Below are 23514 nucleotides of genomic sequence, written 5' to 3' on the forward strand. Positions count from 1 at the left end.
CCACGGGTGGTGATGAAAGCACTGATATCATATTTGTTTTCATATTTTTGGTCGGATTCGGATTCGAATACGGATAATATCAACCATGTCGGATAAGATATAATTGGATGTCGACATCACAAATATACGATTTCAGTATTCGGATACGGATACGGTATCGGATGTTGAATATTCAGACTCGAATACGGACAGATCTAAACCCCTCTAAACGAATTCGGTCTCGAATACGGTCGGAAAATATCCGTACCGTTTTCATCCCTACTGACCACCAGGGACGCAGGGGCAATTACGGACAACACAGGCACAGCCCCGCGTACTCCCCAGTACGACACGCTCCAGGGGTAGCCTCGTCATTTGTCTCCTAGTACACATCTTGTTGCCCACATCCATCGCCGGCCCGCTTGTCCCTTTTCCTCCCCCCGCAACCCACCGCCGGATCAAGAAGCCACCGAGACCACCGCCGTGCGCCCGTCCGCCGTGTCAAGAAGCCACCAAGACTTTATCCCACCCCTCCCTGCTCCCTCCCTCGTCCCTCCCCATGGCCGCCGCGGCATCCCACCACCACCAGCAGCAGCAGCAGCACAGGCACCCCAAGCGCCGCCGCCTCGCGCTCTCCCCCTCCCCCACCCCCACCCCTGCCGCCGCCGTGCCGCCGCTCGACTCGCTGGCCGACGAGCTTCTCTTCCTGGTGCTGGACCGCGTGGCGCAGGCCGACCCGCGGGCGCTCAAGTCCTTCGCTTTGGCCTCCCGCGCCTGCCACGCCGCCGAGTCCCGGCACCGCCGGACGCTCCGCCCGCTCCGCGCGGACCTCCTCCCCGCCGCGCTGGCGCGGTACCCGTCCGCCACCCGCCTCGACCTCTCCCTCTGCGCGCGCGTCCCCGACGCCGCCCTCGCCTCCGCCGTCTCCGGGTCCTCTTCCTCAGCGCTCCGCGCCGTCGACCTCTCCCGCTCCCGCGGGTTCGGCGCCGCGGGCGTCGCCGCGCTCGCCGCGTCGTGCCGGGGCCTCGCCGACCTCGACCTCTCCAATGGGGTCCACCTCGGGGACGCCGCGGCCGCCGAGGTGGCGCGGGCGAGGGGCTTACGGAGGCTCTCGCTGGCAAGGTGGAAGCCGCTCACCGATATGGGGCTCGGCTGCGTCGCCGTTGGGTGTACGGAGCTCAGGGAGCTCTCGCTCAAGTGGTGCCTTGGGTTGTCGGATCTGGGCATCCAGCTCCTCGCCCTCAAGTGCAGGAAGCTCACCAGCCTGGATCTCTCCTACACCATGGTGAGCGTTGTGCGGGTTTCTTTGCCCTCTCTGTTCGTTTCTTGGATGATTCTGTCTTTTTACGTTTCTTGATTTGATTTCTAGGCATCAGGTTCCCCTCTGATTCACCAGAGCAAAATGGGCTCCCTTTGCTAAATCTACTACCTTTCATCAGTTACAAGTAGTACATCAATTGCTCAATCTAATTTATTCAGTTAGTGCTTAGGGCATTGGACCACTTCAGTGTATTCTTGATCTGCAGACGTTCTTATCTATAAACATGGCAAAACATCTTTGCAGCAATGGATCAGCAGAGCAGTACTAGTAGCCAACTCTAGTTTCTCTTGCTGCTTTGTGCCTACCGACCATTTTATCTTATCGTGCTAGAGTAATAATAAAATGGAAACGTATCTTGTGTTGCAGATCACAAAGGATAGCTTTCCTCCTATCATGAAGCTACCCAATCTTCAAGAGTTGACACTGGTGGGGTGTATTGGAATTGATGATGATGCCTTTGGTAGTCTTGGGGAAGAATGCAGTAAATCACTACAGGTGAGGTGCTCATGGTAATTTGCCATTTTTATTGATTTGCTTGTTACTGGTAATCACACATCACCTTCATCTCAAAACACTGTGGTAGTATTTTCTGCTTGGTCTTACACCGTTAGGTCCTGAACTCCTTGTCTGAACTAGTCACTTGTACTAAAATATGTATTTTTGATAATTCACACACAAAAGTGTTTCATAGTAGTGCAAAGCTCTTCTTATTACTGAACTTGCATGCTTGCACGGTTGCAGGTGCTTGATCTGTCTCAGTGTCAGAATATCACTGATGTGGGAGTTTCATCCATACTGAAGTCGGTACCCAATTTATTGGAACTGGATCTTTCATACTGCTGTCCTGTAAGTAGCTAGTCATCTAGTTGTATTATTGTATCACCTGGGCATAACACGAGCCCTTGCAGCTCAACTTACATCCTTCATGTATCAGGTTACTCCTTGTATGGTGAGAAGCTTCCAGAAGATTCCTAAACTGCAGACCCTGAAGCTGGAAGGCTGCAAATTCATGGCTTATGCACTAAAAGCCATTGGAACCTCTTGTGTTTCTTTAAGGGAGTTAAGCTTGAGCAAGTGCTCTGGAGTGACGGATACAGAACTCTCTTTTGCCGTGTCAAGACTAAAGAACCTGCTGAAGCTGGACATTACTTGCTGTCGCAATATCACTGATGTTTCACTAGCGGCCATAACTAGTTCATGCAGTTCCCTCATCTCTCTGAAGATGGAGTCTTGTAGCCATGTGTCCAGTGGAGCACTCCAACTGATCGGGAAGCACTGTTCTCACTTGGAAGAGTTGGACCTTACTGACAGTGATTTGGATGACGAAGGTACTTAATACTGAACTGAATTATTCTTTTTTGCCAAATGGACATAGAGTTGACTCTTTTTTTTTTTTGGCGCAGGATTGAAAGCTCTTTCCAGATGCAGCAAACTTTCAAGTCTAAAAGTTGGCATTTGCTTGAAGATAAGTGATGAAGGTCTTACCCACATTGGAAGGTCCTGCCCAAAACTCCGCGAGATTGATTTGTACAGGTCATTATTTGACATGCCGTGTGGTTGTTTTCTTTGTTTGGTTCTTTGTCGGTAAGCTAACTTATATTTTCTGTTTCAGGTGTGGAGGCCTTAGTGATGATGGAATTATTCAAATTGCACAGGGTTGTCCCAAGCTAGAGTCTATGAATCTATCCTACTGTACAGAAATAACAGACCGTTCACTGATTTCACTTTCAAAATGCACAAAGCTGAATACTCTGGAGATTCGTGGCTGCCCCATGATTACATCCACTGGGCTCTCAGAAATAGCAATGGGGTGCAGGCTGCTTTCCAAGCTTGATATTAAGAAATGCTTTGAGATTAATGATGCGGGAATGCTTTACCTTTCCCAGTTCTCTCATAGCCTCCGTCAGGTATTATCCTTTTCTCCTATAACTGTAATTGGAATATGATGGTACCATGTATGTTCTGCAATTGTGCTAATACGATTTACATCTTGTCACAGATAAACTTGTCATACTGTTCAGTCACCGATATTGGGCTTCTTTCCCTTTCTGGCATATCCGGCTTGCAGAACATGACCATCGTCCATTTAGCGGGTATGACGCCTAATGGCTTGATGGCTACTCTTATGGTTTGTGGTGGTTTGACGAAAGTGAAGCTTCATGAAGCATTCAAATCCATGGTGCCTCCTCATATGATAAAAAATGTACAGGCGCGCGGGTGTGTTTTCCAGTGGATCGATAAACCATTCAAGGTATTATACTGTTCCTCTGGTTGCTTGCTTTACACAGTGTTAAACCCTTGAGTTCACCAACTCGTTTAGGTGTCTTGCTTGATTTGCTACTCGAAAACACTACATACTATTTGCTTCAGAAAAGTTGTGGTTCTATTAAGCTATGTTTGTGCTGTCAGATCTAAATGCAAATATGCAATTGTTGTTTTTCACTTTTAAGATTTTGTCTATGCTTCAAAACACACAACTCATGATTTGCATATGGATGGTGTTAAAAAAAAATGCCTAAGTGCATAGACAGTTGTCTTATATCTGTTGACTGTTGAGTGGATTTGTTCTTACTAAAATTACAAGCCTGCAAAAGTCAATAGTGTCTAATAACAGGTGTGGCCTTGTGTAGGTTGAGGTGGAACCTTGTGATGTATGGAAGCAACAGTCCCAAGATGTTCTTGTACGATGAGAAGACCTCAAATGTAGCTACCGTGGAAGGCAGGGCATGCATCCAGAAGTGATGTCTGAAGAACGAGCTTACAATTTTGTACCACAGAGGTGTATATCTTTATGTTGTATACTAGATGAGTAGATCCAGTCCCGAACCCCCAATCCCACTTTTGTTTGGTGAGGTGAAGATGCCTGGGGTGTAGATTACATTTCTGTGGAGCACAATCAGGAAGTTGTTGTATACAACATTATCATGTAAGATGAAGGAAAGTTATTGACATGAAAGAGATGGTTTTGGTTGATATAATAAAATGGTTTCGGAATTTCATGCCATAGATATGGCCTGTGTTTGTTGGCTGGTCGCATTTATGTTTGTGATTAGCTGGATTTAAGTGGAGGCTTGCATGGCATTGCATCAGTGTCCTGTTTGGGATGTTCACATGCCTGTTCATAGTGCTTGAATGAATTGGCTTGCCAGTTGCATATGCCATACAGGATCTGGTGCATCGTATCCTCTCAAGGAGAGCATAGTAGACGGAGAGGCATTCAGACCCTTCAAGTTTGTGGGTGCTTGAGTTTGGTCAAGTCCGATGTGAGTCAGTGCTGGGCGAACGGGACCATGGAACTCAGAGCACAGGGTGAGACAGGAATGGCGGCTTGAAGAGGTAAAGAGGCAGGCAGCCATGGCCATGAGCAGCTACTAGAATAGTACTAGCATTGAAGAAGAGCGAGAGCGAGGCGACATGGGCGGCGGCGCGGCGCAGGACAGGCAGTTGCCATTGCCGTTGGCAACCACCGGCCGATGCTCCCGTCCGTGATCCCCTTGATGAGTAAATGCATAGCATCTCCATCTCCATCTGCTGTTGCCGGGTTGCGTCGCCCCTCCGCCATGGCTAGCCGTTTCGCCCAGGGCAGAGCGCTGCTGCTGCCACCTGCTGCATTGCTCCAGCCTCCAGTCTCCCAGCCAGCCCTTGTCATCCGTCCGTCCTACACAAGTAGAAGAAGAGGAAGCTTGAAATGCTTCATTCATTACATAGGTGGCGGATGCCTGTATTAAGGCCTTGTTTAGTTGGCAAAAATTTGGGTTTTTGGCTACTGTAGCACTTTCGTTTTTATTTGACAAACATTGTCTTTCGTTTTTATTTGACAAACATTGTCCAATCATAGAGTAACTAGGCTCAAAAGATTTATCTCACAAATTACAGGTAAACTGTGTAATTAGTTTTTATTTTCGTCTATATTTAAAGCTCCATGTATGCGACCAAAGATTCGATGTCACGAAAAATTTTAAAAAATTTTGCGAAGTAAACAAGGCCATAGAATGGTCCGTCGTGATACGCTGCCCTACCCTAGCGGTGCTGTCATTAATGCTCCCCTCCCCACCACACCTACGAACCAACCAATGAACCAAAACCTTAAGCATAAATTTAACCCACCGCTCCTGTTCCTCCTCCTCCTGCTGCTGCTCTCTTCTTGCTTGGGTCGAGTCGAGGTCGAGGTCGAGGGGAGATCGGAGAGGACGGAGCGGTGCAAGCAATGGGGATCTGCTGCAGCAAGGCGGCAGCAGGCCGGGAGCTGGACGACGACCAGCAGGGCTTGGGCTTCCCATGGATGCACGACGACCTGTTCCACACCCACCTCTGGGCCAGCGCCGGCGTCTCCGTGCACACCAAGCAGGGATGGAAGGGCGCCAACCAGGACGCCATGACCGTCTCCCAGGTGCATATGCATCATCTCACCCTCCTTCTCTCCCTTCTCTGCCTGCACCTGCACCTTGGATTGGATTGGTTGGTTGCAGAGCCTCTGCCTACTAGTTAGTTCGTCGCATTTGATAGCTCCCTGCCTCTGCAGTCTTGCACCATTGATTTTGTCCAACCAGGAAGAATGATAGCAACTAACAAAACTGAAATATCTGGGATATTGTGTGTTTGTGTTCTGCCAATATGCAAGCTGTTCACGGTGTTGTTGCAACTTGCAACGCGAGTTGTATTTACAACACAGTTTGTGCAAAGTGCGCCGAATCCATCTATCTATGGCTATGGCTGCTGAGAATTGAAATCTTACAGCCTGAGATATTAGTAGAAGGAAAAAAAACCGTTCTTTTTAGCAACCTGAAATTATGTACTTCACCATCTTTATTGCCCACACCACCAGTGTCCTGAGAGCTTGCATTGTACATGAACCTGCCTGTGCTGGGCCCGAACATTTAAAACTATGTTGGCACATCCATATCTTTGTACCTTATTATTATTATTATTAGCATCTCCAATGCAAGTACATTGAGTTTTCTCTTTTACACGCGTGATTCTTGCTTGATCTTGATGTGTCGCAATTATATCAAGATGCTTAGGACTTTGCTGGCCGCAAAGGCCATATCTTCTGCGGAGTGTTTGATGGCCATGGCCCTCATGGCCGGGAAGTCGCTCGCCATGTCCGCGACACCCTTCCAGTGAAACTAGCCTCGGTTTTGAAACCGAAAACTGGGGATGAAGATTCCGCAAGCGATTCTTTGAAGCATAAACCTGAAGAAGATGACTCAAGCAACAATTTGAAGCTCAAACCTGGAGAAGCTGACTCAAGCAATAATTTGAAGCTCAAACCAGAAGAAGATGATTCAAGCAATAGTTTGAAGCTCAGAACTGAAGAAGATCACTCAAGCAATGGTTCGAAGCTCAGAACTGAAGAAGATCCCTCAAGCAACACGGATTTGGATTCCTTTGACAAGTCAGATAGCAGCTCGTCCAGTGATGATACAAGTGATGAGAGCCAGCTGTTGTCCACTTGGAAGAACATATTTGTGAAGGCATTTGAGCAGGTGGACGAGGAGCTGAGGCAACATTCAGGAATTGACTGCATTTGTAGCGGCACAACTGCAGTTGCTGCTGTTAGACAGGTACTAATTCTGAACTGTAACTACTAGCTGAGCTGGAAATCCTTGTTTCAGTGATTTGGATTCCTTGGCAAGTCAGATAGTGGCCCAGTGTTTTACTTGTACTGTAACTACTAGCTGCATTGGAAATCATGTTTAAGTTGTAGATACAAATACTGAAAACTACACCTTAAAGGTTAATCCAACATATGTAAACCTTACAAATCACTTATTCTGTTGCCCAATTGGCCTTCATATGCATATACAGGGTGACCACTTGATCGTTGCCAATTTGGGAGATTCACGCGCTGTTCTTTGCACCCGGGACAGCAAGGACCGACTGATCCCCGTCCAGCTCACCACTGACTTGAAGCCCGATCTTCCAAGTGAGTATCCAAACTTCTCATTTCATGGTAATCGGTGCATGCACATGAATACATATTGACTGAATTTTGCATTACTGTGTACTTGCAACAGGCGAGCTCGCAAGGATTCTGAGCTGCAAGGGAAGAGTGTTCGCCATGGATGACGAACCAGACGTGCCTAGGATGTGGCTGCCGGATCAGGATGCGCCGGGCCTCGCCATGGCGAGGGCATTCGGGGACTTCTGCCTGAAGAACCATGGCCTTATCTGCACACCTGAAGTCTACTGCAGGAAACTGTCTGAGAAAGATGAGTTCTTGGTGCTTGCTACTGACGGGGTAATTTTTCTTTTTTTTTAAAAAAAAATGAAAATTAATTTATTTGATTGGCAGTTTCAGATTCCTGTCACTTTCAGTCCAGGTTTCTTTAATCAGAAAGGCTTGCAGAATGATCTGGGTACAGAATATAGCATAAATCCCTTTCAGATAAGACCCACAAAAGAAACTGTTAACCAAAACCATACATGCACATCACTGTCGTCTATTTATTATTGCCATGATACATAGTTTTAGCTGATAATGATTTGTTTTTTCAAATCAAAATAGACAAAACTCTCAGATGATAATGGTTTTACGGTAGCATGAGAGAAGTCTGAATTTCGTTTTCTGCCCTGCCGAAACCTGTTGCAGATTTGGGACGTGCTGTCGAATAAGGAGGTGGTGAAGCTGGTGTCATCGTCGACCGACCCATCCAAGGCGGCGAGGCAGCTGATCGACCGGGCCGTCCGAGCGTGGCGGCGCAAGTACCCGACGTCCATGGTGGACGACTGCGCCGTCGTGTGCCTCTACCTGAACCGGCGAGCCTCTCCTGGTTCTGACGAGAGCCTCAGAGTCCCAGGCATAGGAGAGGACGTGAAGCCGCCGGCTGTGCCGTTCACGGGCAGCAGCTTCCGCAGGGCTCTAAGTAGCGGCGGCGGCGAGGCGTCGTCGGAGGAGGGGGCGACGGTGTGGAGAGCGCTGGAGGGGGTGGCGCGGGCCAACTCGGTGATCAGGCTGCCGCGGCTGGGGCGCGTGCTGAGCTGGCGGAGGCGGTCGAGTTCGCTGGACGAAGACGACGGCGAGGAGCGGGAGTGATCATCATCACCAATCCCTGGCCAAATTGAAGGGAGGCCATCGTTTTCATGGGCGGTACACGTAAATTCATCCGTGCATGGTCATGGACCGATGGACGCGAAGCAGCCAAATTGAAAAAGAATTCTAGGATTTGATTGGCGTAATGGCCCTGTCGCAATCAGGTTGTTGTTGAAATGGATGAGGTGATATGGACAAGAGTAGCCTCTGAATGGTTGTTCATACTTACGTTTGCGTTTGCTGTAACTGTAATTTGTTGGTGATATTAGTTTCTGACACCATATGAACAAGCATGATCGATCTTTGGACTTTGGAGTGGTTTCTCATCATTCTTAAAATTGAGGCTTAAGTAATAGTTCATGAACCAAAACGGCTATTCTGCATAAAATTTACTAATTTGGAGCCTCAATTCATTGCGTGATGGTAGGAAAGGGATGTTATACACATTCTAAAAAATGATGGAACATGAAATGGATGCATACATTTTAACCTTGGTATTTTGATAACAAAGAAGCACAATTACTGCTCGTGACATTAGATGAGCAAGTAACAACACTGATGGTTGATGTCGTGGTTTGGCTTTTTTTTTTTGGGACTGTGTCTTATACGCTGGTCTAGGGTCCAAAGATGGATAGGCGTTCGCTCATCGTAGTCTAATTTTCTCCCTCAAACTTCAAAATTAGATATTTTACTTCCTGAGTTTGAAAAAAATCATTTAAATTACCTTCTTGTCTTGGTTTGGAGTGGTTTTGAAGATGGTTTTATCTTTATTTACTTTTAAAAATTCGCTAAACACATTGAAAAAAGCTTTTAATCACAAAAAATATCTCCAAACTTTTAAAAATCCCTCCTAAAAAGCTAAATATAGATTATAATACACCAAAACAAATTAAAATATTTAGATCTTGTGAAAATATATCTAAATGCTTCAAAAAATTGAATTTAAGTTTAGAGAACGGAAAAAACTAGAAAATTCCCAAATCGTTCTAAACAATATATAAGCGTGTTTTAAAAACTAATTACAATAAAAAACATAATATACAACCAACAAAAATGCATAACATGAATGCATTCAACATTAATGTATGTTGTATTTATGCTAGTCGCATTTTATAGTTTTGCCATGCGGAATTTTAAAACACATTTATATATCGATTAGATTGATTTGAGATTTTTGTAATTTTTCTAGATTTTTTTCCATTTTCCTTGAGTTAAATTTATTTTTTTGAAGCATCAAGAGATATTTTTATGAGCCCTAAATTTTTTATTTAAATTTGGCGTATCCTAATCTGTCTCTAGTATTGTTTTTTTTTTGAGATTTTCAAAAGCATAGAGACATTTTCTATGGTTTAGAAACATTATTAAGTATTTATCAGTTTTTTAACTTTATTAGTATAAAAGGACAAAACCACTCCAAATGAGGACTTGGTTGGAGGTAGTGTGAGCGGTTTCAAGAGTTTAAAGAGGAGAATCAGATTACAACGACAGTTCTTGGAGATATAGGCCTTGTTTAGGCCTTGTTTAGTTCCGAAAAAATTTCGGATTTCGCTACTGTAGCACTTTCGTTTTTATTTGACAAATATTGTCCAATCATGAACTAACTAGGATCAAAAGATGCGTCTCGCGATTTACAAACAAACTTGCAATTAGTTTTTGTTTTCGTCTATATTTAATGCTTCATGCATGTGCCGCAAAATTCGATGTGACGGGGAATCTTGAAAACTTTTTGGATTTCGGGGTGAACTAAACAAGGCCTTAGTTCGCGAAAACAAAAGTTTTTATGTATTGTAGCACATTTGTAACTATAGCAATTAGTGTCTAATTATGGACTAATTACGCTTAAAAGATTCGTCTCGTAAAATACATACAAACTGTGCAATTAATTATTTTTTAATCTATATTTAATGCTCTATTCATGTGTTTAATTATCTATATGATGGGATGAAAATTTTTTAGGTGAAAACTAAACAGGGCCATAATATAATAGATTGTTCCCATGTCAAATCTCAAGTATACTTGCCCTAATTAAGTTAAAGAAAAATAAATAGGGCCCAACTACATGAGCCAGATGTTTTTTTACAGAGGCCCATCTGAAAACTTTTGGCCCACGAGGCCTGGAGGCTGTCGTGCTCTTTTCTGGCCCGTCTGCGCGAGCGCGATGAGCCCTTGCCGTAGTCCTCCTCCTCTGCCGCCTCCGGCCGGCGTGTCCATCTCCGATCTGCACAGGTTGATTTCAGCCCTTGCCGTTGCCGGCGATCTGCACAGGTTGATTTCAGCAGAAACAGTATAAATTTGAGACTGACTAATGTACCCAACATCAAGCTGCATCATCCCATACATAGGCTTAAAATTTACACATCTAAAAAATATTCAGTCCAATCCAATGTTTGCCTTCAACTGCGACGCCCCTGCATGTAATTCTTCTTTCAAATATTATTACAGTCTTCCTTATTTTCTATTTATGGACCAATATTTTGCTCCGTCTATTGTCCCTCTCATCCACAGCTAAAAATAGCCAAAATCAAACGCTCCTCCTCCTCCTCCTCTGCCATGCGTGAAGCATTGCCCTTCACTGTCTCACAGCCACACTGAAGAATTGATGCCCCTCCCCATGCAGAGCAACCATTCCCCAGAACACACAAGATCACAATCGATCGATCCAATTCCATTGCAAACAGCAGCAACCAATGCAATGCAATGCAGCAATGGCGCAACCTAGGTTAGGTAGCCGACAGATCATCACTTAGCCAAGCGTCCAATTCTAGCAGAGAGCGAGATGACGGCGGTGGCGAACCTGTCGTCGGGGGCGCTGGAGTCGACGGTGAAGCCGGTGGCGGCGGCGTGCTACGACAACAACCTGGTGAACTCGCAGGGCATGTTCCTGGGCGACCAGCCGCTGCGCTTCTCCCTGCCGCTCCTCCTCGTGCAGGTCTCCGTCATCCTCGTCCTCTCCGCGGTCGCCAACCTCGTGCTCCGCCGGCTCGGCCAGTCGCGCTTCATCACCCACATGCTCGTCGGCATCTTGTTAGGCCCCACCGTGCTGGGCCGGAGCGCGTCCTTCCGCGACGTCCTCTTCTCCGAGCGCGGTACCTACATCCTCGAGAGCGTGTCCCTGGTGGCGCTCATCCTCTTCCTCTTCTCCATGGGCGTCAAGACCGACCTCAGCCTCCTCCGCCGCCCCAGCGGCCGCGCCGTCGCTGTCGGCATCATGGGCGCCGTCGTCCCGCTCGCCGTCACCCTGCCCGTCTTCCACGCGCTCCAGCCCACGCTTCCCGAGGACCTGCGGGGCTCTTCGCTCATCACCGAGCTCGCCGTCCGCCTCTCCCTCTCCTCCTTCCCCGTCATCGCCGACGCGCTCTCCGACCTCGACCTCCTCAACACCGACCTCGGCCGCATCGCGCTCACGGCGTCGCTCATCACCGACGTCACCTCCTGGTTCATCCGCGCCTGCACCGCCGCGGTCATCCTCATCGGCGATGCAAGGTCGCCGGCCTTCACCGCCAAGATCCTCGCTTCCTTCGTCGCGTTCGTGCTCTTCGTCGGCTTCGTCGCGCGCCCCGTCGGCCGGTACATCGCGTACAAGCGCACCCCGACGGGGGCGCTCCTCTCCGAGGGCTCCTTCGTGGTGGTGGTCATCGCGGCGCTGCTGTCGGCGCTGGTGACGGACGCCATCGGGTTCAAGTACATGATCGGGCCCATGATGCTGGGGCTGGCGCTCCCCGGCGGCATGCCCATCGGCGCCACCATGACGGAGCGCCTCGACTCCTTCTTCATCGCGCTCTTCCTCCCCGTCTACATGGCGCTGTCCGGCTACCGCACCGACCTCGCCGAGGTCACCAAGGCGGAGGCGTCGGAGAAGTGGTGCGCGCTGGAGCTGTTCGTGGCGCTCTGCGTGTCGGGCAAGCTCGTCGGCTGCGTCGCCGCGGGGCTCTTCTTCACCATGCCGTTCCGCGACGCCGTCGTGCTGGCGCTCATGCTCAACATCCGTGGCATCGTGGAGGTGGCGGCCATCAACAACTGGGGCGACACCATGAAGGCGACGGCGGAGCACTACTCGACGCTCACCATGTCCATGGTGCTCATCACCGCCGTGTCCACGCCGCTGATCAAGCTGCTGTACGACCCGTCGGGGCAGTTCGCGAGGGCGAAGCGGCGGTCGCTGGAGCACGCGCGGCTGAGCGCCGACCTCCGCGTGCTCACCTGCCTCTACAGCGAGGACCACGCGGCGCCGCTGATCGACCTGCTGGAGGCGACGGGTTCGTCCCGCGACTCGCCCATGTCGCTCATCGTGCTCCACCTGACGGAGCTCGTCGGGCGCGCCGCGTCGGTGCTGAAGCCCCACCGGAAGAGCACGAGGTCGTCCAACAGCGGCAACCCGACGCCGTCGGACCGGATCGTGAACGCGTTCCGTTACTTCGAGCAGCAGGCGGCGCCGGGGGCGGTGACGGTGAGCCCGTACGTGGCGCAGGCGCCCTTCAGCTCGATGCACCACGACGTGTGCTCGCTGGCGCACAGCCGGAAGGCCAACCTCATCCTGCTGCCGTTCCACAAGTCCTCCGACGGCGCGCGGAGCACGGCGAACAACGCCATCCGGTCCATCAACCGGAGCGTGCTGCAGTACGCGCCCTGCTCCGTCGCCATCCTCGTGGACCACGGCCTCGCGTCCGGGTCGGCGTGCGCCACCGCCGCCAACAGCCTGCTCCAGCGCGCCGCGCTCTACTTCCTGGGCGGCGCCGACGACCGCGAGGCGCTGGCGTACGCGGCGCGGATGCCGGAGGCCGGGACCATGTCGCTGACGGTGGTGCGGTTCAAGCTCCGGAACTGGGTCGGGATGGGCGGGCAAGACGAGGCGCGGGACGAGGAGCTGCTGCAGGAGTTCTGGGCCAGGCACAGGGACAACGAGCGGGTGGTGTACGTGGAGAAGACGGTGGAGGACGCGGAGGGCACCGCGTCGGTGGTGCGCGCCATGAGCGAGAAGTTCGACCTGCTCATCGTGGGGCGGCGTGGCGGGGAGGCCGAAAGCGACCCGGAAGGGTCCACGGCGCTCACCAGCGGGCTGTCGGAGTGGAGCGAGTTCCCGGAGCTGGGGGTGATGGGGGACATGCTCGCCTCCGCGGAGTTCGCGTCCAAGGTCTCCATCCTCGTCATCCAGCAGCAGCCGCCCAAGAAAACCGTCGCCGCCGCAAGCAACGTCAATGATTAGCTTAATTACAAGGATCTCCATCGATCGTCGTTTTTTTTTTATTTCCTCTGCTTTCGCTGCTGAAATTTTGCGAACCTTTTCGCTTGTATTTGTGATCATCAGTTCATCTGCTAGGACTAGGAAACATGTTTTAGACGACTGCATACAAAAGTGTAGAGTGCTACTAATTTGAACATCGATATATTATGTGATTACAAGTATAAATTCATTTATGATACCTCTGATCAGTTCCTTGTTTACCTTTAATCATCCATACTTAATACAAAGATTCAAAAACACAAATTTGTGATCTTAGATTTATCGTATAATGTTTCTTATCAAGGTTATGGAATATCATGTCAATGGAGCGCTATCTATATTAATTAAGAGTAACTCGCAAGAATGCTCAAATCATGGCCTCTATTTTTTATTTGAGGACTCCTATTTTTAGGGTCTAATTATTTTTCATCTACTCTAGCATAGCAACCCTCAAATAGACACTGACACATGGAACCCACTCATCATTCTCTTCCAACAACCCATATTCACAGTCGCCCAATCATGTGAGCTATGGCCGGTCATTGGAGAAGGAATAGGAAGGGGAGCCGCACTGGTGTGGCGGGTCTCATGGTGAAGGATTTCGCCAAGGAGAAGAGCGCCTCACCAGGGAGGATGGGTTCGTCGGGAGAAGATGGGTCGAAGAGAGAGGAGCCACTGCCCAGTCGAGCAGCCTTGTTAGGGAGCCACGTCAGAGGTTGCCACGAGGAGGTAGAGAGGGAGGTTGCTAGGGAAGGGAGCCATGTTGGGGACTTCAGAGGAGGCAACACGGGTTGGGTGTGGAGACGTGGAACGCGATTCCTCGCGCGTGCATATTGTTGGAGTCATTTTGAAGTTATGGTTTTATATGAACTCTCAAATTTTGGTTTTAGGAACTTGTTTGAGGCCCTGTTGTAGTTGCTCTATGTCTCTTGTATCCATCTTGCAAGCGCCGCCGACCCAAGTCGGCCTCCGCCAATTCGGTGTTGGCACATTCCTGACCCGTCTAAATCCTACAATCAAACACGAGGAAGATGAACAGCAGCGTCATGGGCCCACCTTGTGGTGACTATTGCACATATAGCATTTTTGCTTATTTTGGGCATTCCAAATTGTTTTTTGAGCTTTAAGAAATGGTGTTTGATAACGTAAACACTACCTATCTATTCTTTTGAAGGCACATGAGAGAGAGAGAGAGAGTTATTTTAGTGAGAAATCCTTAGTGAATTTGTAGCATGCATCTATTACTGTTGAAGCAAAATTTTGGCGCCTTTGAATCTAGTATCTCGTCATCACGTAGATACTAAGGCCTTGTTTACTTCCATCCAAAATACAAAAACTTTTCAAGATTCTCCGTCACATCGAATCTTTAGACGCATGTATGGAGTATTAAATATAAATGAAAATAAAAACTAATTGCACAGTTTGGTTGAAATTTACGAGACGAATCTTTTAAGCCTAGTTAGTGTATGATTGGACAATAATTACCAAAAACAAACGAAAGTGGTACAGTGTCGCGAAAAAATTTTGGAAAGGAACTAAACATTGTTTAGTTCACCCCGAAATTCAAAAATTTTTCAAGATTCCTCGTCACATCAAATCTTGTGGCATATGCATGAAGCATTAAATATAAAAGAAAACAAAAACTAATTGCACAGTTTGTCTGTAATTTACAAGATGAATCTTTTAAGCTTAGTTAGTTTATGATTGGACAATATTTGCCACAAACAAACGAAAATGCTACATTATTAAAATCTGAAATCTTTTCGGAACTAAACAAGGCCTATATACAACGTAATGACAGTATTTCCTGAAAAAAAACACACGAGACTGAATGGTCGTCTCAAGTCAATCCGATCATTCTCCTAGATGAAGGTCTACGGCCTAGTCTTGCACTCTTGCTTCTTTTTCTTGTCCACTTGTACTAAGCCGGTCCCACCAGCCACCACCAACTTCCTCTTCACCTTCCCTCGCTTCAGCCAGCTTTAACTTTAGAAATGAAGTGGATGAAGCAGCAGCAGCACCTTTGCAGAGAGTGACCGCGAAGAAGAGGATCAGAGAGAAAGGTTGAAGAAGGCAGGGATCCATGGAAAACATCCTCAGGTGCTTCACGGGGGGCAACAACCATGGTGACGATTACTATCCCCACTATCATCCAACCTCCAAGCCCAGCATCGGGCTACAGGCGGCCGACTGGGGCTCTCCGCCTCGTGTGCAGCCTGACCATCACCAGCTAGGTCGCCATGGCGGCGTCGCCTCCGGACCTGCTCAACTTCGAATCCACATCCATGGTAACATATGCACTGTTATCCTCTCCCTTCCGTCACTGATTCCCTTGTGTCTGCTTGTTTATCTTCATTTTGCCATTTATTCAGTTACTGTAAGTCCAAGACAGTACTTTTTTTTGGGTAGAAAGTCCCTGATAAACATATATAATTGCAAAAGAAAAATTCACATATATATTCATTAAAAGTTCAGTTTGAAGATCCGAGGTTAATTAACTAGTCATATCCGTGAGAGTAAGTATATAGCAATGCAATGTCTACCCGCATGCACAGCATGGTCATCTTCTGACAAGTTGAGCATGTGTTATATATTTTGACAAATAATGGAATATATGGAGAGCTCTGTACTGTAAGCAATTAAATAATCATGCCTTGATCAAATTTGCTTGTGCTCTATAAAGCCTCTCCTGATCAAGAGTTCACTAGTTCAGGATTTATTTTCACTTGCATGATCTCTGTATTCAGCTTCATAGCATGATGCGAGTTTTTTTTGGGGGGAAGGAACAAATTAATTGCTAATCAACATACCTCCAATTTTGTTTTAACTTGACCCATTTGATTTATGATTCTTTGAGCAATTGGATAGTTGGATGGACATGTACATTAGCAATGCTGAACTGCAGCAGTAAAGCGACATTGCAACTACTAGCATATTTTATTTAAACACTTGCAGAATTTAATTAGATTGTGATGATTTATTCTCAATTTCACAGCCTTCTTTTCCCAAAATTCCGCGACATGTTTTCAAGTGATGAGATACAATAAATAAATTTTATTTGTTACACTTTCAGGTACCTGAAGCGCTCAGAAATAATGTTACATCATCCAAGAAAGCCCAGGTTAAATGGTAGGGAGCACTTTCAAAAAAGCTCATACACTTGATGATTTGTTTTTAATAATCAGTACATTTGGTGTACCTAATTAATGATGTCAATGTTGCTTTAATTCCTCCCCTAGTTCAGTAGAGTCAAGGACTAAAGGCATGACAGTAGGACTGTAGTAGTGTGGAAAGGTAAAAAGGACCCTCAATGAAATGTTGTTTGTCCATACTTATCCAAACATAGAACAAAGCCATGCTCGGACATGGAGAAGTAAAATAAGCACAACAAACTCATTGAAGAACTTGAATGTCTTTAAGACAAACAAAACTTATGACTAATTTGATCTTCAAATTTACACAATGCTGGTAGGTACCGGAATATTTTGGAGGCATATAAGAACTCCAGTCCCCCACCGAAAACACCAGCAGAGGCCGCCTGACTAGTTGCAGCAGCTTTAAGCAGGATTCAGAGAGCTGATTTGGAGGTAACCTTACTTTTCCTGCCCTTTTACTTAAATAATTGTAGGGACCATACAAGACGAATGCATTGATTAGCAATGATATATATTTAAAATGCTTGTACATGTAAACTAACAAACCTATTTTTATAAACTAGAGTACATCCAAACCCGCTTGCATCCCTACATAGTAGTCCTCTGTTCATTCGTACAAGGCGCAGTTTAACTGTTCAAGTTAACCTTTGACCAATAATTAGTCCAGTGGTATATGAGGTATATACCATAAAATCGGTACCATTGGATTCATATTTCCAAGCACTTGATGATGATTATTTATAACTACTAATAAAATATGACAAGAAAATTACAGCCAAAGATTGATTTTGCTTTGTGAAACTATACCTTATAAAAGAATGGAGTAACATTGGACAAAGATTAGAAACCCACAAGTTTTACTACAATTTGCATTACACTATTAGTATTACTAATGGTTATGTTCAGCTCATCCTATCCAAAAACAATGTTTTCTTCTCTCAGGGTATTCTTGCATTTTACAACCTCCCAATCCCATCATTCTCTTCAGCATCAACATCCTCGGACCACCAACCATCCTCACTACCAGAGGGCATACAGTTTGTGCTGAACACTTTGCCGGTCAGATATGATAAACCATTGCAAACAAAACCCTTAACCAACGATGTCATATTTTGAACAATGTGTTACCTCAACTATTATTAGGTTCACAACAAGTCCATTGGAGATGGCGATGGCTTTACTGCCTATGTTGACACGGCAGACCCGAGGGAGTCTGCGAATGTGCCACTAGAAGTCCATGAGATGGTGATTGAAAGGACTCAAGCACGCATTGATAGGGATTACCAGATGGCCGATGCTCTTCTTAGGAGCCTCAACGAAGCAGGATATAAGTACTCAAACTGAACCTTCACAATCCTTTACATGTCATAAATGCATAAATTATTTGAAATATATTTATGATTTAAAGTTTAGATATACTCAGTTCCTTGGATAATAAACTAGATCTCATTAGTTAATGTTGTGATGTTTTAGCAATGCAGAAGTTTATTAAGTAATCGGGAAAATATCATTAACATATCTCATGGGAAAACAAATTTTGATATAATTGCTTTTTATGGAATCGCTTAAAGCAAAACTTACTAAGAATTTTGATGAGTAGGATAATAACCATTTTAGGAGAAGAGATACTTGCAAACAAATACAGAATCAGAATGAGGTGAGTGTTTCTCCAAATTGAACTTGTGATTTCAATAATAACTAGGAATATTGTTCTCAAGTGCATGTTCTTTTATTTCATGACTTGAAGGGGCGTTGATGCACCAGAGCTTAAAATGGCTAGTGGAAAGGAATCGAGGAATGCATTGGTGAAGCTAATTGGAGGGAAAAGGGTCACAATTTATGTGTATGGACAGGACCAGTTGGGCGTTATGTGGTGATATATATTGTGATAATGTGTTCATCCAGGTGAAAAAAATAAACTATGTTCACACAAACTATGGTTTTACGGCTTCAATTATGACATGATCAATGTGTGTCTGGACTCTCGAGTCTTTCAGGAGCAAATGCTAAAGAGTGGTCATGTATGGCATTTCAAGAATTATGATAAACGCCCAGAGTTTGCACAGGTAAGATATTCCATTGTACCTAAAATGCATTTATGAAACATCCCAAATTGTACTATGAGAAAGCCTGAGAACGTATTCTTTTAGACGTGAACATCCTTGAGCTATGTCATTTGTCATTTAATTTTAAGGGCACATTTGTTGATCTGAACAAAAATTCGAGTTATGGTTGCATTAAACCATCCAAATATGTGCTCCTAGAAGTTTTTCACTAGCACTATGATATTTTGCAGTGGGAGAGAGAGGCAAGAGCTGCACGTCGAGGACTTTTTGCATCAGAGAACCCTGAGAAGCCATGGGACTGGAGAAGACACCAACGCAATGCGAACATTCCAGTCTACTGATGGAACTGAACCATGAGTTTACAACTTTGTACAATCGCTACACATGAATTCGTATCAAAAACCAAAGGCAGTGTATTATATTGTACATGTATGTGGAAGATAAAGTATTGTGAATTAGTATCATACGTTCAATATTGGAGCTCTTGCGTTCTTATCCCTGTTATGAACATTACTACAGAAAGAATTTTAGGAGACATGTCCCCTAATTAATAGAGGCATGCATTTTTGGGAGCAACCTCTAAATGGCTAGGCAAATCTTAGGAAAATGCCAGTCTCTTTTAATCATTTACACAAACAAAGCATATCTAATAGAGAGTTAGATGGTATATGATTCGTTGGCAAAGACCTTACGAGCGGTCTGCACACCACTCCTCAAATGCATCGCTCATCAATAAGGTATTTATCTACCGCGCGGGAGATCCATAGTGGAGTGTATGGATCTCATAGTTGTCCTACAGCACTAGTCAGGAAAGCATTAAAGCCTCATACCGCAACTAAAACTACTACGGCACGTGGGCCGCCGTGTCCACCCCAACGCAAGGGAAAGCAAACTAAAATTAACAAAAGAAGGTCTCAAAGTCAGAGACGCTACACCAAAGAAGAAACTACTCTTCATGTCATGTCAGATCTATTGCATGTTGGTACTGTATAATGTCATCTTTGCAAAGAAGCGCTACTTAACTTGCTTGTAGGGATGTTTGTTGGAACGTTCTTCTATTTCATTCCTTCCAAATGTTCCACCAAAAAAAGATCATGATACCGTCTATCCTCCTCTTTTATAACTTATCGAATTTAGTTCGGCATTTATGCCAATATCTGTGGATTGACCCTGTCGTGTCAACCGAATCTAGCACCGAAGATGCAGCCACTGTTTGAGGTTGGACCAAACTTGTTGGGTGAATGGATAGTCTTTACACAAATGGGTTAGAGTTTCTGGGTCAATACCACATAGTTTGCAAATTGGGTCATTGGACCAATTGCCCTTTGTCAGATTATCAGCCATCAGGATCTTCTTGTGTAAAAACGTCCATGCAAAGAAACAGCATTTTGGTTCCGCTCTTGCTCTCCAAATTGGCATTAGCTTTAGCTTGCTATAGGAGCCCTCAAACTGTATCTGGTAAGGGCTTTTGGACTAGGAAACATGTTTTAGACGACTGCATACAAAAGTGTAGAGTGTTACTAATTTGAACTTCTATTATGTGATTGCAAGTATAAATTCATTTATGATACCTATGATCAGTTCCTTGTTTACCTTTAATCATCAATACTTGATTTTTTATACAAAGATTCAAAAACACAAATTTGTGCTCTTTGGTTTATCGTATAACGTTTCTTATCAAGGCTATGGAATATAATGTCAATGGAGCACTATCTATATTAATTAAGAGTAACTCGCAAGAATGCTCAAATCATGGCCTCTATTTTTTATTTGAGGACTCCTATTTTTAAGGGTCTAATTATTTTTCATCTACTCCAGCATAGCAGCTCTCAAATAGACACTAACACATGGAACCCGTTCGTCATTCTCTTCCAACAAAGGATAGGGAGGGGAGTTGCACTAGTGTGTGGCGGGTCTCATGGTGAAAGGGTTCGCCAGGGAGAGGAGGGCCTTGCTAGGGAGGACGGGTTCATCGGGAGAAGATGGGTCGGAGAGATAGGAGCCACTACCAAGTCGAGCAGCCTTGTTAGGTCGCCACATCACAGGTCGCCACGAGGAGGGGGAGAGGGAGGTCACTAGGGAAGGGAGCCATGCTGGGGACGCAGCACGAGTTGGGTGCGGAGAAGCAGGACACGATTCCTTGCATGTGCACACTGTAGGAATCATTTTGAAGCTGTGCTTTTATATGAACTCTTAAATTTTGGTTTTAGAAACCTATTTGAGGCCTTATTGTAGTTGCTCTAAGTCTCTATTGTATCCATCCTGGCAGCGCCACCGACCCAAGTCGGCCTCTGCCAACTTGGTGTTGGCGCAACCAGATGTCTCACTATTGCCTACCACTGTCATTCCTAACCTATTTCTAAATCCTACAATCAAACACGAGGAAGATGAACAACATCGTCATGGGCCCACCTGGTGGTGACTATTGCAGTTGCATATACCACATATCGCATTTTTGCTTATTTTGGGCTTTCCAAATTGTTTTTTGATGTTTAAGAAATGGTGTGTTTGATAATGCAAACACTATCTATCTATTCTTCTGAAGGCACATAAGAGAGAATTATTGTAGTGAGAAATTATTAGTGATTTTGTAGCATCTATTACTGTTGAAGCAAAATTTTGTGACGCCTTTGAATCTAGTATCTTGTCATCACGTAGATACAAGTATATATACAACGTAATGACAATATTTCCTGAAAAAAAGCACACAGGACTGAATGGTCGTCTCAAGTCAATCCGACCATTCTCCTAGATGATGGTCTACGGCCTAGTCTTGCTTCCTTTTCTTGTCCACTTGTACTATGCCGGTCCCACCGGCCACCACCAACTTCCTCTTCACCTTCCCTCGCTTCAGCCAGCTTTAACTTTAGAAATGAAGTGGATGAAGCAGCAGCTTTGCAGAAAGTGACCACGAATAAGAGGATCGGAGAGAGGTTGAAGAAGGCAGGGATCCATGGGAAACATCCTCAGGTGCTTCACAGGGGGGCAACAACCATGGTGACGATCACTATCCTCACTATCATCCAACCTCCGAGCCCAGCATCGGGCTACAGGCGGCCGACTCGGGCTCTCCGCCTCGTTTCCAGCCTGACCATCACCAGCTAGGTCGCCATGGCGGCATCGCCTCCCTGGTTCAGGACCTGCTCAACTTCGAATCCACATCCATGGTAACATATGCACTGTTATCATCTCCCTTCCGTCGCTGATTTCCTTGTGTCTCTAAAGAACACAAGACGACTCAAGAAATAATGGCCATCAAGTCAGTAGCCACCCGCACTGAACAATGGTCTTAAGGCCTCCTACTCTTGTTTCACTTTCTTGTCCATCACTTACCGCTCATTTTTTTAATAATAGAATTAAGAGCAACTCCAGCCCACATCCTACACAAGTCCCTATTCTAAATCTAGGGATGATCCAAAAAAATCAACTCCAACCCACCTTCTACTTAGGCTCCTATTTTTCATGCCCTCCCAAATTATAGTTTCAGCCCCTCACATCAAGAACCCCTATCCAGTGGGTCCCACCCACCTTCCTCTCCCCACCCATAAATCAAGACAAGAATTACAAATGGTGGAGTTAATGTAGGATTTGTCAATGACAGCCCATGTGAGATAAGAGGACTTGGTCTTTTTTTTCCATTGGAGTTGGGTCTTAATTTGAGTCCTTATTTTTTTTATTATAGCCTGTAAATAAAAATTTAAAGTCTTAATTTAGGGACTTGGGCTGGAGTTGCTCTAAGGTTCCGGCTTCAGCCCTCTTCAAAAAAAAGAGGCATCAGTTCACACTTATTATAAATAAAAAATGATGTACATACCCAGAAGTTCCAAGTTTAAGAATCTAAAAAATAAAAGGCCATTCATGTGAGTTGAAGAAGTGTAGTGCCCTCCACTCTAGTAGACGACCTGCCTGCATCATAGCCCCCGTTTGGTCCTCAATATGCTGCAACCGAGCCCAAAACCGAAGTCAATATGTTGCCTTAAATAAGACGCACACAAATGATTTTGGTGTTAATTAAGGATGGGGACGGTGCTCCAAACGGGTACCCGCGGTTCTTCTCTAGTGTAACTAAATTAACTAAATGAAAAAATTGAGAGAAAAATTGTCTATTTAGTTAATTAAATTATACTAGAGAAGAACCACGGGTATCCATTTGGAGGGTCATCTCCATCTTTAGTGTTAATAATTCCTAGTGAGCCATATTGACCAATTATTAGTAATGGTGAGTTTTGTTTTAGACCACCTTGTTTTGAGTTTTGACCAATTATTGAATAAGTCTTCAAAATTAGCCGGTGGTCGAATACCCAAAACTATAAAAGTGCCACGCTAAAGAAATTTAGCATAATAACATTGAAAGAACAAATGACGAATAGATTCCAACTCAAAGCAAAATTCACAAGTTTTCCTACCTTGCCAATTCCTCTAGCTAGATTGCCTTTTGTTAAGATGAATCTCTTGTTTAGATACCACATAAATAATTTTATCAGAAGGTGCGGATACATTGATGAGGCTTTTGCCTTTTGGGCTGAGCTGAAGATGAGTTGGGCTGAGCTGCTCCTTGTATTTGTGGCTCAGGAAGGGAAGCGTTGCAGCCCACACACGAGAGTTTTATGTCCCAGTTTTGAACATATCTTATTTTGAAAAACAGTGTATAAGAGTCTCATTCCCATAAAACACTCTTTGTTTCTATAAAACTCTTATTGTCTCTCACTTCATTAATATGATGTCATATCAGCATATTT

The 23514-nt window shown here is 45.5% G+C and overlaps 4 protein-coding genes across 4 annotated transcripts; all 4 read left to right on the plus strand.

Annotated features, from left to right (window-relative positions):
• LOC8055508 (F-box/LRR-repeat protein 3) lies at window positions 406–4306 on the plus strand. Its single transcript, XM_021466255.1, has 8 exons — window positions 406–1264; window positions 1667–1795; window positions 2042–2146; window positions 2235–2628; window positions 2704–2833; window positions 2913–3207; window positions 3300–3551; window positions 3931–4306. Exons 1-8 carry the CDS (start codon window positions 539–541, stop codon window positions 3988–3990), a joined length of 2091 nt encoding a protein of 696 aa, XP_021321930.1. The 5' UTR covers window positions 406–538; the 3' UTR covers window positions 3991–4306.
• LOC8055509 (probable protein phosphatase 2C 73) lies at window positions 5364–8644 on the plus strand. Its single transcript, XM_021445792.1, has 5 exons — window positions 5364–5690; window positions 6322–6864; window positions 7109–7226; window positions 7318–7541; window positions 7893–8644. Exons 1-5 carry the CDS (start codon window positions 5508–5510, stop codon window positions 8334–8336), a joined length of 1512 nt encoding a protein of 503 aa, XP_021301467.1. The 5' UTR covers window positions 5364–5507; the 3' UTR covers window positions 8337–8644.
• LOC8055510 (cation/H(+) antiporter 15) lies at window positions 10296–13777 on the plus strand. The gene has a single exon (XM_002441647.2). The coding sequence runs from the start codon at window positions 11110–11112 to the stop codon at window positions 13534–13536; it is 2427 nt and encodes an 808-aa protein (XP_002441692.1). The 5' UTR covers window positions 10296–11109; the 3' UTR covers window positions 13537–13777.
• On the plus strand, window positions 15559–19253 carry LOC8055511 (probable staphylococcal-like nuclease CAN2). The gene is given in 11 exon segments (XM_021445698.1): window positions 15559–15810; window positions 15812–15842; window positions 16628–16683; window positions 17027–17141; window positions 17652–17768; window positions 17853–18040; window positions 18310–18366; window positions 18457–18570; window positions 18572–18614; window positions 18707–18775; window positions 19006–19253. Coding segments are annotated over 11 exon segments (1074 nt in total). The 5' UTR covers window positions 15559–15637; the 3' UTR covers window positions 19117–19253.

Source organism: Sorghum bicolor, chromosome 8, assembly GCF_000003195.3.
Source record: "Sorghum bicolor cultivar BTx623 chromosome 8, Sorghum_bicolor_NCBIv3, whole genome shotgun sequence".
In the NCBI taxonomy this organism is placed as follows: domain Eukaryota; kingdom Viridiplantae; phylum Streptophyta; class Magnoliopsida; order Poales; family Poaceae; genus Sorghum; species Sorghum bicolor.

Excerpts from the sequence above, each read along its gene's own strand:
- LOC8055508 (XM_021466255.1), top strand. The coding sequence starts at position 539 with ATGGCCGCCGCGGCATCCCACCACCACCAGCAGCAGCAGCAGCACAGG. Across the intron at positions 3,208-3,299 it reads TCTCTCATAGCCTCCGTCAG|ATAAACTTGTCATACTGTTC; the intron begins GTATTATCCTTT and ends ATCTTGTCACAG. Across the intron at positions 3,552-3,930 it reads GGATCGATAAACCATTCAAG|GTTGAGGTGGAACCTTGTGA; the intron begins GTATTATACTGT and ends GGCCTTGTGTAG.
- LOC8055509 (XM_021445792.1), top strand. The coding sequence starts at position 5,508 with ATGGGGATCTGCTGCAGCAAGGCGGCAGCAGGCCGGGAGCTGGACGAC. Across the intron at positions 5,691-6,321 it reads ACGCCATGACCGTCTCCCAG|GACTTTGCTGGCCGCAAAGG; the intron begins GTGCATATGCAT and ends CAAGATGCTTAG. Across the intron at positions 7,227-7,317 it reads CTTGAAGCCCGATCTTCCAA|GCGAGCTCGCAAGGATTCTG; the intron begins GTGAGTATCCAA and ends TACTTGCAACAG.
- LOC8055510 (XM_002441647.2), top strand. The coding sequence starts at position 11,110 with ATGACGGCGGTGGCGAACCTGTCGTCGGGGGCGCTGGAGTCGACGGTG.